This window comes from Somniosus microcephalus, chromosome 17 (assembly GCF_052327205.1).
Source record: "Somniosus microcephalus isolate GS21.2 chromosome 17, FLI_Smic_1.0, whole genome shotgun sequence".
Taxonomy (NCBI): domain Eukaryota; kingdom Metazoa; phylum Chordata; class Chondrichthyes; order Squaliformes; family Somniosidae; genus Somniosus; species Somniosus microcephalus.
In genome coordinates this window covers 75,225,483-75,242,191 of record NC_141003.1, presented here as the reverse complement: position 1 = coordinate 75,242,191, position 16,709 = coordinate 75,225,483, and the positions used below count along the sequence as shown (strand labels likewise).

General features: G+C 41.9%; 1 protein-coding gene across 2 annotated transcripts in view; it reads left to right on the top strand.

The window, feature by feature from the left end:
• mkln1 (muskelin 1, intracellular mediator containing kelch motifs) overlaps window positions 1-16,709 on the top strand; it is a 167,827-nt gene that overhangs the window by 29,249 nt on the left and 121,869 nt on the right. For both annotated transcript variants that reach the window (XM_086010684.1, XM_086010683.1), the window contains exons 2-3: window positions 7,011-7,080; window positions 11,156-11,298. In XM_086010684.1, coding sequence (XP_085866810.1) covers window positions 7,011-7,080; window positions 11,156-11,298 — 213 coding nt within the window. The remainder of the gene's footprint in view (window positions 1-7,010; window positions 7,081-11,155; window positions 11,299-16,709) is intronic.

Sequence of the window (16,709 nt, the reverse complement as noted above, 5' to 3'; positions counted from 1 at the left end):
TCTTGGGCACGACACAATCCCCTCATTTCTTGTGGAAAGATTGTGTAAAGTTTGCTACGTTTCTCTCAAGCAACTTGCACAAAAATCCAGAATACTTGCCCAGTTTTGCATCCTACGTATACATCTAGGCTTGTGTTTCTTGGCATAATGTTTTACTGGTCCAAGCTGTATAACAACCATCGTGTTTCATACAGAATTCGGTTGACTCTCTATTTCATCTTCTAACTGGATGCTGTTTCTAACCAGATATTCATTCATCTCTTTAATAGCTGCAATTTTAGATATTTCTTTGCTTACAGTACCTCAAATATGTGCACTGTAGTAGCTTCACAGCTTTTTGTGCTGAACGGTTTATAATTTCTAGCTGTTGTCATCCTTTACCCAGAAGCAGAAAAGGATTTTGCTTCACTTCTACCAGGATGGCTTCAATTTCTTTTAAATGACTGTGCACCAACCAATCTAATTTTTACCTTCCGTCTAAGATTTGATAAAAAGTTTTTTTTTTAAACAAAATATTTACAATGTTAAAAAAAAATGGCAAGCTAGCGGCAAGAACTGTCAGACAAAACGTTTCACTCAAACGGTAATGGCTCTGGCATAAGATACTAGGGAAGACTGTTGGTGTGGGCAATCTAAATGAGTTTGAAAGACATTTGAATGATTTTGGAGAGAAAAAGGATTGCGGGATTTTGAGGTGTGTGCGTTGGATTGGTCTAAGGCATGAGCTTGATCACCCTCATGGCGTTTCCTGTATTAAAAATATATCTTGGCCCAGATTTTACAGCTGCCATTGCCATCGTAAGTCATCAGAATGGCCCAGCAAGTTCCGGGTTTCCGCATGCACGAAAACCCGGAATTTACGATCTGTCAAGTTTCTCCTTGACAAATCGTCAGCATGCACACCAAAAACACTTTCGCTGCCTGCTTTTACCAGTGTAAAGGTTGAAATAAATGTTAATTACATTTTTTAATAATGATTAAAACATACAAAAACATTAAAAATTAGCTCATGTACATTGTGGGCTGAATTAAATTTTTTATTCAAAAAATTTAATTATTTTAAATGCTTAATCAAAGGGACATTTAATTTTGAACATAGGAATATTTATTTTTATTAGATTTGTTTATTTAGGGATTTCCCATAAGCTTACGGGGATTCAGTTCGTAAATGGAATCCCCATAAGCTTATGAGGAATCCCCCAGTCTAATTGGTTGGCCTGGCCCACGTGATCCCACGGACACTTCTTCAGCCGCCTGCGTCCCTGGGATTCACGGGCCTTTACGCAGGCGTACGCCCGGAGGCCCAGGGTCCGAAGCTCCGGAGACACCAGGTACTTTTGGGATCTTTTCGGGTCCGAGGCTCACTCTGGAGGTAGGCCTCCAACCGCAAGTGTTGTTTGTGATGCAGGGGAAAAACGCCACCTGTGGTGAGAAGCTACAGATTAGTTGCACTGACCGTAAAGTCAAGAAGTTGATGAGGATCAGTGGATTCCTCTAGGTCTACTTCACCATTTAGCACTTTAAGTCACATTTGGAATTGGGGGTTAATCCGTTTTTAAATATAACTGTCGAGCTGCTCAGAGGCTAATGGCATCTTTATTGTTTGCACAGTACTGATAGGTTTTTTAAATAGCATTAACTGGGAACATGATTGAAAATGGAGTAAATTTTGCTCCTGGGCATAATATTTATTGTACTCAAAGTGCATTTAGTTGCCTATACTTCAAGACAGTCAAGTCAATTTGTAAATAAGCAGTGGTATGTTCATGCTGTATGAAGGTGTGCTGTTTTTTTCGACTGCACCTCCTATACCCGCGACCTCTACCACCAAGAAGCACAAGGGCACCAGTCGCACGGTAGCACCATCACCTTCAAGTTCCACTCCCAAGTCTCACACCATCCTGCCTTGGAAATATATCACCGACCCTTCATTGTCGCTGGGTCAAAATCCTGGAACTCCCTCCCTAACTGCACTGCAGGAGTACCTTCACCACACAGACTGCAGCGGTTCAAGAAGGCGGTTCACCACCACCTTCTCGAGGGCAATTAGGGATGGGCAATAAATGCTGGCCTTGCCAGCGACGCCCACATCTATGAATGAATTAAAAAAAAATCAGATGTGCAGCAATCTTGGAAGTTGTTTAATACTGTCGAGAGTGTACTGAATAGAATTGTGCAGCTTGCAGTATTGCTGTCAGGTTTATATACAGTAGATGTTCAAGTGTAAGTTGAGGTATTTATGCCACGGAGGCTGACAGTCAATGCAAGGGTCTTGGCTTGTATCTAAGTAATATGCAGTGGCTGTTCTGCCAGTGTACAAACTGAGTGTCAAAGTGACTTAAAATTTGTTCTTCACATGATCCTGCTGCTAGCAAGAACCCAACCTGACCCCACTCTGAGACAGAACCCGACCTGAATCTGCTGGCAGCCGGAAATACTAGCAGATTAGCTGCAAGATCAGCTATTTCAATGTCAGCTGATCCTGTCGGCCAGGACTTGTCCCGCTGGAGCTTAGAGACGTGACTTTCAGTGGAATAAGCTCACCCAGTGCTGGAATGAACAGCTGATCTTGCAGCTAATCTTCCAGAATTTTTGGCTGGTATGTTGGGCCACATTCTGCCTGAGAGCAGGTTGCTGCTTTTTGGTGTTTTTCCCCCCCCCAACTTTTCATTCTATCGGTTACCAGCAAGTTCAGTTCTGTGTGCCAAGAGGGAATCATGTGTAAACTTGACTGATCAGTGACATCTAAAATGTTGACCTGTGCCTTGTGTGTAGGTCAGGATTTTTCAGCAGTCTTTGTCTGGAAAATAGGATCTTGCAGTTATATCGCCTGAATTAAACTCGCATTATTCTTGCTGATTATCTTTTTCGAATAAAATTTGAAGAGTAACTCTGTTGCCAATAATATTGAGAGTTGACTGCAATGAGAGCTGCAGTGCTCTGCTGTCACAGATGGAATTCTGAAGTCACTGACCAAAGGGCTGCCGGAATTCTTTTGGAATGGTATATTTCATAACCAATACAAATTAAAAAAATAAAAAAAAAGTTTTAATTGTAAATCCAATAGCCGCCGATGGAGTAAGTTGTGAGTCAAGCGTGTAAGTTGCAAACATGAGTATTTAATGGTTAATGCCACAGCGCAATGACTCAAATTAAAGTTCCATACGGCACTAAATATATAATTTGGAAAAATTCGGTATTGCCCCATTTGGGGCGCTATGCAAAGTTTAACGCCTGGCGCTAATTATCGTCTCCGACAGCAAACTTGGCTTCTATCGCCCCTGGAGTTGATTGGAGCTCTAAATCAGGCGCTACACACCTCTCTTAAGGCGCTAAGGCCGAGGAGCGAGGCGCAACCTCGCAGCGCTGGCGAAGCTCATGTGATGTCAGTCAGCAATGGAACACAGACACACTGGCACCGGCCAATTCTTAAAGGGGAGTTCTGACGAATGGTCATCGACCTGAAACGTTGACCTGCTGAGTTTCTCCTGCATTTTCTGTTTTTATCTTAAAGGGGAGGGTTGATCTTGCTCTCATCCACATCCTGCTCATTGCAGCCTTGAATCTCGGCCTGAATCTCAGCCTGGAGAGACCTGTACAAATCTGCTGGAAAGAACAATGGAGAGGCCCAGGGAAAGAGCTCAGAGTGCAGCCCCCACAGTCTCTTCTAAATCGATACAAGGAAGGGCAAATCAAAATTAACCTGCAAAGTGCTGCTCAGCACCCAAAACTCCTTCACACAGCGTTGAATCTCTCCAGAAGTCTCTCTCTCTCTCTCTCAGAATGTGTGGTGCAAAAATGTCACCGACAAAAAAAGGCAGGAAGCGGTCGCCTTTAAATAGCGCTCCCCTAGTCCCTTTCTGACAGCATAACGCTCCCCTCAACCTGTCGTTGCTAGCGGCAGGCGGTAAGGCAGGGGGCGCCACTCAATATCCAGTCCGGGGTGCTACCGGGGCGTTGCGCACTCGACTGACGTCGCGATCTGCCAGCGCAGGAGATCGTGGCGGTAGTGTTCAGCGCCGCCGCAAAATGTCTAGTTAATTTTGCGAGCGGCGCAAACATCGCCGCGCCCGGGTGCCAGTTGCTTTGCGCTCCACTTGGCACCCTCTTAAGGCGCTAACGGGAGGCACAAACAACTGAATTTTTCCCCTTTTGTGTGTTAAACTTGGAAAAAGTTGATAATTATTGCCTTTGTTGCAGTGTTAAATTGGGATGATCAGACATTAGCTGATCTCTGTTCGATAATCCTTTTCCTTTTAATAACATTCGTAAAGCTAGAGACAGTAATATGCCTGACAGTTAAATACATTTATTATTGTCTGGCAACGCTTTGATTTTACAATTCTTATCCTTGTTTTCAAATCCCTCCATGACCTCGCCCCTCCCTATCTCTCTAACCTCCTCCAGCTCAACAGCCTTCCGAGATCTCTGTACTTCTGCAATTCTGACCTCTTGCGCATCCCTGATTATAATCGCTCCACCAATGGCTGTGCCTTCAGCTGCTTCGGCCCTAAGCCACTCTGCCAGCCTAGCTCTCCTTTTAAGACGCTCCTTTAAACCTACCCCCACCTGCACTAACATCTCCTTATGTGGCTCGCTGTCACTTTATTTGAGAATGCTCCTGTGAAGTGCCTTGGGATGTTTTACTGAGTGAAAGGTGCTAAATAAATGCAAGTTGTTTCAAAATATCTATCTCAAGACTACATACAGAGCAGGACACGCAGCCCTATGTCTAGAAACCTGCGTGTAACTCCCAGGAATTGTGAACGATACCTATCCAGGCCGTTAATGGTAGCTCTCCTTGAAGCTAGCCAAAGTTCCTGCTGTGTTTTGCTTCGTATCTGTCTTTTATACTAATTTAAAAAGAAGCTTTTATTGTCTAATTCTTGCTGGGTTTAACTTTGTTTGGTGTTTTATGTCCCTTGAGTCATCGAACAGATTGATGAACATAGACAATGATAGGGGCCTCATGTCCTGGTTAATATCCTGGTCAATATCCTTTTTCCATCGTCATTTCAGCAGCCTTAGCTTCCTATCTTTTTTCTTCCCGCACTATAACTTTTATCCTGTGGTGTCATTGTGATGAAAAGCTAAGCTCTGCTAGCATACAGGTCAAACCAATTTTGAGTTACTCATGGTTTACCCGTAATTGCATAATAAGCTGTTCTGTCTCCATTCTGTATTAAAATAATGGGCAAAAAACATATCTATATTCTTACATGCCCAACAGAAATAAGAATGAATAGCTTACATGCACTAACCAGCTTGGTTGGTGCAGAAGTAGGCGGACTTGGGATGTTGATCACGGTTGAAGCCACAGCAGATAGACATTGTATTTGGAACCTTTTTACTTTTCTAGCTCCACTGTTGCTGTGAGGCCAGGAGTAACTTTAACTCTTAAAACAAATCATATCGATAGATAAGTATAATTATGTAGGTGTTAGCACTTGGATTTGCCTTGTGAAACTGCCCATTTGGCTGTTGAAAAACTGAACATACTTGTATCTCAGTCATTGTCTCCTAATTATAGCATGCCATTCCCCTTGGTTCAGTTTTCTACTTGGTGCTTCTGTTCCAACGTTAACTTTGCATTTGCAGAAGCTGAGTATACTCTATAGTGGGTTATAGTCAATTAATGTTGAATTCAACTTGTTATAAGCAACATTAAAAGGGGGCAAAATAACAACAGAAAATGCTGGAAAAACTCAGCAAGTCAGGCAACATCCGTGGAGAGAAATTTGAGTTGACGTTTCGGGTTTGACCCTTCTTCAAAACTGGAGAGAAAAGGAACTAGATCGAAGGCAGGGCTGCGATCGGGGGCAAATTGACATTAGAATATATTTCGCTTAGCCTTTGTTTGGTGCACACATAATGATGGCAAGCAGTTGTATGGGGCGATACAATTTGTTTTCTCCTTTTTTTCAGCCATTTGTTTAGCGGGGTATGTGTTTGCATTCTTGTGCAATAGCCCCTTAATTCTAGACAACAGGTTTCTGCCGTTGTATTACTGACCACTGGGAAATGCCCAAGATTGATGCTGTTTTGCCCCTGCCCTCCCCCCTCCCCCCATCCCTCCCGAAGACAGTTCAGCTGAAATTAGGAACTTTTATGAGGAACTGGTCTGCAGTGATCTTTCTTTCTGTGTGCAAAAGATTAAAGGCCTAGAATTTGCATAATGAGTAAATGAATGTGTATTGTGTGGCGGAACATTGCACTTGAGATCATTTCAACATGAACTAAACGTCTGAGTCAAAAATAAATTGAAGTCTAAGCTTACTTTCTAGTGCTACAATCTGATAATGTGCGATTCATGAGCAGATGTCACCCTCTTGGATTCGGCCTTGGTGAGAACATTGACAATGTTGTAAGATTTTGATTCTTCCTGTCCACAGTTGGACAGATGTAGGAGGCTAGCAGTCGGTTAATGTATGATCTGGATCGAGGGCACTCGCCTACGTGTGTGTGGGGTAGGGGGCAGAGAAAACATGGGTAAGCAAACAGTTCTCTCCGATTCCTTTCAAGTTTCCTGGACAGGTTGGCAATCCTCGACGATGCCTAATTTGCAGGCCATCTTGTGCAGTCGTTCAATGCCTGTATCTGTAGCCTAATTGGAGAGCATATATTAGTGATGTTCTCTGAGCTATCTGCCAAGGCATCTGAATCTAGAAGTTGTCACTAATGTTAATTGCCTTTAATCATTTTGCAAACTGTGTTTTTCCAGCATTTTCTGTTTTTCTTCAAGTTACTATGTATGGTGGTGGGAAAATTTATTTCAACCCCCTCCACAGGAACAAATTCTCTGGAGACTCCAGTTAAACGTGACACCATTAAGGCATTAACGCCACACATGCCTTAATCTTGATGATTACTGGATCTCCTGAAGAAATGGGAAGTGGTGGAGAATCTTGTTTATGCGATCCGATAAGATTGTATGGAGCTGCACCCAACACCGCTTGAGGCATCGGAGATTGAATATGAGAAACTAACCAAGTGGTTGTGTTTTCTTTCAGGAATATTTTGGTGGACAAACCTCATGACCAGTCTTCAAGGTGGTCCTCTGAAAGCAACTACCCCCCTCAGGTGAAAGACCCTTATATTTGTGCTCTTCATTTTTCTTTCTGCTTGTATAACTACTTTGTATCGTTCCTCTTCTTGCATTAATTCTTTAAAGCCTTTGCGTATTACTTTACAGAAGCTTCAAGAATGTGTATTCTGTGTCTTCATTGAGCTGAGGGACAAAATGCTTTCTTTTCAATCCGCTCACTCCTGTTCCTATATCTAGTGATTGCAACAAGCACTTACCTTCGAGTCTTCCACAAGTCCAGTGCAGTACATCTGTTTCTATATTGTTGTGGTAATGAGCCTGAACCTAAATCCCTGAACTATTGCTTCTGTGTGACTTTCTAAAACCTTTGTAAACCCCATCCCACCCCTTACTGGATGAGCCTGTCCAGTGAAAATTTGTATAAAACTTCAAGGTAGTTGCATGGAGTTAAAATGACTAGATTGAAACCACTTTAATTTGCTCCACTTGTATCTTGGGAACATTATTGAAGAACATTCTTATGCTCTCTAAATTGGAGGATTGCAAAGAACCTGCAGAATGCACAATCATGCATCCTCACATTTCACCTCGTCATTAATGGTAGGTCCTCCAGTCGCCTTGGCCTTGCTCTCTGGAATTTCTTTCCTAAACCTCCACCTCTCCGTTGCGCATTCTTTCTTAACTCAATGTAAAAAAAAAAAAAAACACCCATTTTGATTGCATTTTGGAGTTAGAGGAATTACCCAGTTTTGCCTGAAATGGATCACCCTTTTCCCCTGTGCTTTCACCTTCCCAGGGGTTAGTATAGCTATCCCTTTGGGAGGATGTTGCACAACGTTGCACTGTATTTAGTGGAAAAAGTGGGCATTGTGGATTAAGTCTGACCCTCTTGGTATTTTTCATATGTTTGCAAGTCCATTTTATGGAGGGGAAACAAATTGCAGGTTCAGATTGAAAATGTATAAATATTAACCAGCTGCAAACCTAAAAGCGAGCAAAGAAAACAGCATTTCGGGATCAAAAGAGATTGATGCAGGTATAGTGTTGTTTTGATACAGACTCTGCTGTGAATCAAACGTACTGCAGTTTTTCACAATTTATTTAGGTGGAAATAAATTTCTTTTGCTGTACGTTGAAAAAATTTGCATGACTTAAAAGCAACAAAGGATTTTCAGCACTCTGGAGCAAAATATGAAATTCAAACCCTGGCTTTTTCTATCAGCGTCGTGTTCTTGTGTGCTTGTGATCTATAATGCAGGAGATACCATGCTCCAGCAGCAGTTTAAGAGTACCACATACTGTTGTGTGTATCAATATTTTATACTTTTAGTGATACCTTTATCTCCCCATCTTTGCACTTACTTTGCTGTGTGTAGAACTTTTTTCTTAAGGATTCGCTCCTCAACTATTGCATATTTAATATTGGGAAATAGATTTTATTTGATTTGCATTTAAAAAGAAGTATGGGTAGGTCCAAAAATACTCATGAAGCATTGCTCATTCCCAGCATAGTGAAGATTTGATTTGTGCACCATAGTGTTCAGTCTTTGCTTCAAATGTTTGGGGTCAGATGAATGATCGACTTCTTCTGTCAGGCCTCGTAGCCTTGTACAATTCATGTCCATTGCTCCCACGGAAGAAGGCTGAAAGTGGAGGCCATGTGAGCTGTGTGCATGGATTAGTTAATGCTGACCTATATAGCTTGAATAATCTTGGCCAGAGGTCCTCTTGTATCCACTTAAAATCCTGTCCTCTTGGCGATCATTTCAGTGTGACATGTCCCCTCCCTTCTATTTATAGTGTGTCCCTCTCCCAGTGCACACAGTACCCCAGGTAACCCGCCGAAGACCTTTTACAATAGCAGTGGAACTTCTGTCCACTTTTATATAGTGTGTCCCTCTCCCAGTACACACACACGACTCCAAATAAACTGCCCAAGGTCTGCCATGAATACTTTCAGCATATTTTAGCCCTAGCCTCACCATCCTTTGTAGGAAAATGTATGACACCTTCAACCTGAAGGTTTGAGTGAAATTGGGAAATGTGTGGAAGTATTTAAGTCAGTGCGTGACTATCTATAATGTGTTAAAAGTCTTGTGTGCAGTGTTTGTCATACTTTGCCATCACCCTTTACTGATTTGGCTCAAAGTAAAACAGCCATTGTGAAACTGTGAAGGACAACCAATCTGAGCAGTCTGAAAGACCTACAGAAAAGAAGAAAAAGTTGAGAGAAAACAAAGTTTTAAAAGGAGATGGTGAATTAATTGAATCATTCAACATCTTATGCCAATTTTTTTCTTTCAATAACTGAAATTTCCAGTGTCCGGAATAAAGTCTTGCACAAAATTTCAAAAAAAGTTAAAAAAAAAAATAAACAAATTTCATACGATTAAATTTGCACATTGAATTGTACCTTCTCTTTAAAAATTCCAGCCTCTCCCAAAAACCTGGAATTCGACTTAGATATTTTTGACCAGAAGCATGACCCCGTCAGTCGAAGGCACACCCTTGATTCTCGCCGTGCACAGTTTCACTTGAGGGCTCAGTAGCAATTAGCTATTCAAAGTTTCAAAAGCTCTATTAGGGTCAAGTTTATATATTTTTTAAATGGACTCCGAGAGAGATTAAAAAAACAGAGCCCCACGTTAAACGCAACAAACTTAACTGATTACTGTCAGGCTTGAAGTGGGACATTTTCTCTCCCATATCTATTGTAGCTTTTGTTCTTTGTGTTTATAAAAAAATCTGTTTAGCTTTCTCACTGGAACAATCCCTCTGTTTCTCTCTGTTTCAGTTTGTGTGTTTTTGAAAATAATTTAATTAGAAAATGGATGACAAATTTGAGTAGATTTTCAACAAAATTAAATATAAACTATATTTACTTCGGAAAGCATATTAATCTGAGAGATGAGTATCTTCATCCTAATTTGTTACTTCCTTTTAAAACATAAAATAAAGGAAAAGGAAATTAACTTTGAAAACATACCAGGAATAGAGGATGAAAATGCTAGTGGCTGTTTGGTTAACATTAGAAAATGTAAATGTTCTAATTGGTGACAGCAGTCAGAGACACCAACCACCAAATGCAGAGAGTTTTTTTTTAGAAACTTGGATCTCGTTGCTGTTTGGACCTTCACATTCTTTTTGCTCCAAGCATTATTGTCTGACCTTGAAACCACCATTAAGCTAAAGTCCAGTTCCCCTTTACATATTTCAGCTAAACCCCGGATTCCCCCTCCATTTGTGCCAAACCCCAAGTTTCTTGACCAGACCATAGTCCTCCGTGCTCCCCCCCCCCCCACCAATGATGCCAAACTCCAGTGCTAACAAAGGTAAGGAATGCTCCAGTGCCGCCAAACCCCACCCCACTCCTTCCCCAGCGTTGGTAAATACTAGGCACCTACCTCAAACTGGATACATCTATCCATACCATATTACTGTCTATCCTGAGATTTTAAAATTGCAATGCACCCCATACACCATTAGTTAGGTTACTGAGTTTAAATTGATGGTTACATCCAAATCTTCATTAGCATTGGATACCCACCTACAGGTACTATGTTTTGTATTTCTGACACTAGATTGGATTATCTACATTAAACTCAGTCTGCAGCTCCTCAGCCATTTACTTAACATTCAAAATGTTTGGGACAAACACTAAACTGAAAGTCCACTTAACACAAGCTCAGTACCCTATGCTTTTATAACTTTCCTATTCCCAGGCCAGTTCTTAGTCCTAGCGAAAGTGCCATTGATTCTGTGCACCTTCATCCGTAGAAGCTTAGTTCTGGAACATTGTCGAGTGTCTTCTGAAATTCCAATTACTTTAAACCCAACAGAAAGCTTTTATTGCTTTTTTTTGCTAGTTTCAAGGAATTCCATTATGTTCAGAGAAGTGGCTTGTTGATTCTTAAACTATGATGGTTATCTTCTATGCTCCCTACAGTCTTTAGCTGAACAGTTTTAGCCTCTTAAAAACAAAACACGAGCATTTTCCCAGTACCAGTGTACAATTCTCTGATTGTCACTTATCTTTTGATAAGATTACATTAGCTCTCTTCAAAATATTCTTAGCCTCGCTATGAATTGCTTTTGATTCTTTTCCTCCAGTATTTGATTCTGAAACTTGAGAGGCCTGCAATAGTCCAGAGCATCACCTTCGGAAAATATGAAAAGACCCATGTCTGCAACCTGAAGAAGTTTAAAGTTTATGGGGGGATGAGTGAAGAGAACATGACTGAACTGCTGTCAAGGCAAGTATTAACAGTGGAGCTATGATCTTCATTGCCGAGGTAGTTGATTGCTTCTATATTCAGCTTTAATAAGGTTATGCAAGAGATTTTGTATATCATTAATTGACCTGTAGGCGAATGATTACGAGCTAGTGATCTAATTGAGGAGGTCAGACATCATTTCTAGATTGGCAGGTCGTCTGAGTGCCTTTACTACCTAATTAAAATCACTTTTAATTGGATGGTTTATGATTTTGTGTTGATGGCAGTCTTTGCAGTGGACCCGGGTCTACCAGCCCTCTCCTCCTGTTTCATGTCACTCGGATCTTGTTAATGTCTAATGCCAGGCTTTCTGCTACTTTTGGATTTGAATTTTCATGTGGAGAGCAAATTCTGGATATTATAAATGGTTGACTTGAACTGTGTATCACAAGATGGAACACCAGCTCTGGGACTTGATTTTTATTGAGCTACACCTTCCTATTTGACATTTGACCTCCTTGATTGTATGAGGGCTGTAATTCACTCTCCGCCAGTTGCCTATGCAATATATACTTTGTAGGTAATCTGTACCCTCAGTAATGGGCATGCCTTTCTGTGAGCACTATTTGGTACTACAGTGAAGAACTATGAATTGTAAATGTCTCCAGGAACTTCTTGTGGGTTGGAGAGGAATTTCCCAAATGTTTATTCCCTCTTAAATTGGCCCCAAATTTTTATTTTTGCCTCTTCAAATAGATAGTGTGGTTGACTGGTGGAGGGAGAGGGGGTAGATGGGAGTGGGGAAGTTGCACAATAGTAGTATAGAACAATCTTGAACCAGCTAGTCCTTTCCTGTCCTTCATTTTCATACATTTATGATGTAGCACCTACAGATATATGGTACAACTGAGGGTAGGCCTGAGCTGATCATTCCAGGTGACTAAATATCAAGAAGAAAAAAAGGTGGTGGGCTAAGAGTGTTAATCAAAGGTTTTATTGCAGCACTGGAACATAGGGGAGGGTTTCAACTAAATTGGCAGGGGGTTGGGCACCAGCATAAAGAAGTAGAAAAGAGGAATAAGGTGCATAAAGGAAGGAGCGTGTTGGATAGAACTAGAAAGGGAAGTAGTACCATATGAGATAGGAGCAGATTAAGAAGGACTATGAGGAATACAAAGACAGGTTTGGAATGCATTTATGTAAATGCACAAAGTGTGGTGAATCAGGTTGGTGAGCTACAAGCACAATTAGCCGTGTGGGCATATGATGTAGTGGCAATAACGGAAATGTGGCTTAAAAATGGTGAGGACTGGGTGCTTAATATTCACGGATACAAGGTGTTCAGAATAGATAGGGAAGGAAAAAAGGGAGGTGGGGTGGCAGTGCTGATTAAGGAAGACATTGTAGTGTTAGAAAGGGAGGATGTTCTTGAGGGGACAAGGACAGAATCCATTTGGTTAGAGTTGAGGAGCAAAAAGGGTCTGATCACGCCATTGGGGGTATTCTACAGGCCTCCAAATAGTGAGAGGGAGGTAGAGGAGCAAATCAGCAGGGAAATCGCAGAGATATGCAAGAGCTATAGAGTGGTGATATTGGGGGTCTTTAATTACCCAAATATTGATTGGGATAATGTTAGAGTAAAGGGAAAGGAGGGGGAGGAATTTCTTCAATGTGTTCAGGAGAACTTACTTGACCAATATGTTCTCGGCTGAACTGGAAGGAGGCATTGCTGGATCTGGTGTTGGGGAATGAGGTGGGCCAAGTGTCTGTGGAAGAACACTTGGGTAAGAGTGATCATCGTATCATAAGGTTTAGATTAGTAATGGAGAAGAGCAAGGAACAATCTAAAGTAGAATTTCTAAATTGGAAGAAGGCTAACTTCAGTAGGATGAGAGGGGATCCAGCCAGGGTAAAGTGGAACCAAAGATTGACAGGAAAAACTGTGGGCATATGATGTAGTGGCAATAACGGAAATGTGGCTTAAAAATGGTGAGGACTGGGTGCTTAATATTCACGGATACAAGGTGTTCAGAATAGATAGGGAAGGAAATGGGTAATCTTTAAGGAGGAGATGTTTCAGGTACAGGCTAGGTACATTCCAACAAGAGGGAAAGGTAGGGGAATCAAAGCTAGGGCTCCTTGGATGACGAGGGAGATAGAGAATATGATGAAACAAAAAATGAGGGTGTATGATGCATGTCAGGTGAATTTTTCAAGTGAAAACCAGGCCAAATGCGATAAGTTTAATGGGGAAGTGAAGAGGAAAATAAGACTGACAAAGAGAGAATGAGAATAGAATGGCAGTTAACATAAAAGGGAACCCAAAAATCTTCTACCAGCATGTAAATAGTAAGCGGGTAGTAAGAGGCGGGGTGGGGCCTATTAGGGACAAAGAAGGTGATGTATGCTTAGAGGTGCAGGGCAAGCCTAGAATACATAATGAGTACTTTGTACCAGTGTTTACTAAGGAAGAGGATGCTGACAAAATATGGGTAGAAGCGGAGATGGTAGAGGTAATGGCTGGGGTAAAAAATTGATGGGCAGGCACCTGGGGGGTGGCTTGCATCCCAGGTTGCTGAGGGACGTGAGGGTGGAGATAGCGGAAGGACTTGCCATAATCTTTCAATCTTCCCTCGATACGGCGGGGGTGGGGGGGGTGTGTGGAGGTGCCAGAGGATTGGAAAGTGGCAAATGTGACACCCTTGTTAAAGAAAGGGTGTAAGGACAATCCTAGAAACAATTTTTTCCCCTGATTATTAACAGGCACTTGGAGAGGTTTAAGTTACTTAAGGAGAGCCAGCATGGATTTGTAAAAGGCAGATTGTGTTTGACTAATCTAATTGAATTTTTTGATGAAGTAACAGAAGGTTGATGAAGGGAATGCAGTGGATGTTGTCTATATGGATTTTAAGGAAGCATTTGATAAAGCACGACATTAAAGGCTGGTTTACAAAATTGAGGCTCATGGAATAGGAGGGTCAGTGTCAGCTTGGATAAGAAATTAGCTTAAGGACAGAAAACAGCGAGTTGTGGTAAATGGTTGTTTTTCAAACTGGAGGATGGTAGACAGAAGTGTTCCCCAAGGGTCAGTGCTAGGGCCACTGCTTTTTTTGATATATTTAAATGACTTGGACATTGGAATACAGAGTAAAATTTCAAAATTTGCAGATGATACCAAATTTGGAGGTGTGGCAAACAGTGAGGATGATACCAATCGGCTAGCAGAATGGGCAGACAAGTGGCAGATGGAATTTAATACAGAGAAGTGTGAAGTGAAGCATTTTGGCAGAAGGGATAGGGACAGGAAATATAGACTTAATGGCACAGTTCTAAAGAGTGTGCAGGGACAGAGGGACCTGGAATTAATGTGCATAGATCTTTGAAGGTGGCAGAACATACTGAGAGAGTGGTTAGCAAAGCATATGGGATCTTGGGCTTCGTAACTAGAGGTATTGAGTACAAAAGCAGGGAAGTTATGCTGAACCTTTATAAAGCGCTGGTTAGGCCACAGCTAGAATATTGCATCCAGTTCTGGTCGCCACAGTTTAGGAAGGATGTGAAGGTCCTTGAGAGGGTGCAGAGGAGATTTACCAGAATGGTTCTGAGGATGAGGGATTTTAGCTAGAAGGTGAGGTTGGAGAAGCTGGGGTGGTTCTCCTTGGAGCAAAGGAAGTTGCGGGAAGATTTGATAGAGGTGTACAAGATTATGACGGGTTTGGATAAGGTAGACAAAGGCTGTTCCCATTAGCTGATGGTACAAGGACGAGGGGACACCGATTTAAGGTTTTGTGCAAGAGATACAGGGGGGATGTGAGGAAGAACTTTTTTACGCAGCGAGTGGTGAGGACCTGGAACTCGCTGTCGACGAGGGTGGTGAAAGCGGAGACGATCAATGATTTCAAAAGGAAATTAGATAGGCACTTGAGGGAAATAAACTGGCAGGGCGACGGGGATAGAGCGGGGGAATGGGACTGACTGGATTGCTCTACAGAGAGCCGGCACCGACTCGATGGGCTGAATGTCCTCCTCCTGTGCCATAATGACTCTGTAGGGAATGGTGCAAGCGTTTTAATCTATTCGAAATGTGCAGACAAATTAGAGAAAAAGGCAGGAGCAGCAAGGCCTTAATAGACTGTTGTTAAAGTAATCTAAGAAGGTAAGCAAGGGCAAGTAGGGTTGAGGAACATCTAGGAAACGGTGACGGTAGCATAATTATATATAAATATTTCAGTACAAGAATTGAAAAGGAGAGTGAACAATTAAAGGTACTGTACTTGAATGGAAGAAAGCTAATTTCAAATAGATCAAAAAAAAATTAGCCTAAATAAACTGATCAGCCAAGATAACCATACACAATGGGAAGCAAATAATTGGGTTGTAGACTTGGTACAGGAAATAATTAGGTTGTAGATCAGATATACTACCATAGATAGTAACGGTGGTGCGGCAAAAGCTGGAGTTGCTTGGATAAGTAGAGAAATAAAATGAGGCATATGACAAATTGAGGGCTATAATAACAGAAGAAAAGCAAGTAAAATGTAGAGGGTAAGCAAAAAGAGATTAGAAAAGTTGAACCCATAAAAATTGGTGCAGTAACACTACTGAATTTTATTAACACATAAAAGAAAAGGTATGGGTGATTAGAGTGAAAATAAATGATCCTGTGGCGGACGAAGGAATGGTGAAAAAATTAAATGAGTATTTAGCTGTTTTCGCAGATTAGTTTGAAACATAGAAACATAGAAGATAGGAGCAGGAGTAGGCCATTCGGCCCCTCGAGCCTGCTCCGCTATTCAGTGCGATCATGGCTGATCATCCAAATTCAGTACCTGGTCCCTGCTTTCTCCTCATACCCCTTGATCCCTTTAGCCGTAAGAAATATATCCAACTCCTTCTTGAATATATTTAATGAATTGGCCTCTACTGCCTTCTGTGGTAGAGAATTCCACAGGTTCACCACTCTCTGGGTGAAGAAATTCCTCCTCATTTCTGTCCTAAATGGCTTACCCCTTATCCTTAGACTGTGACCCCTGGTTCTGGACTCCCCGACCATCGGGAACATCCTTCCTGCATCTAGTCTGTCCAGTCCTGTCAGAATTTTATAAGTTTCAATAAGATCCCCGCTCATTCTTCTAAACTCCAGCGCGTATAAGCCCAATCGACCCAATCTCTCCTCATACGTCATTCCTGCCACCCCAGGTATCAGCCTGGTGAATCTTCGCTGAACTCCCTCCATGGCAAGAACATCCTTCCTCAGATAAGGCAACCAAAACTGCACACAATACTCAAGGTGTGGTCTCACCAAGGCCCTGTACAACTGCAGCAAGACATCCTTGTTCCTGTACTGAAACCCTCTCGCTACGAAGGCCAACATACCATTTGCCTTCTTAACCGCCTGCTGCACCTGCATGCTTACCTTCAGCAACTGGTGCACAAGGACACCCAGGTCT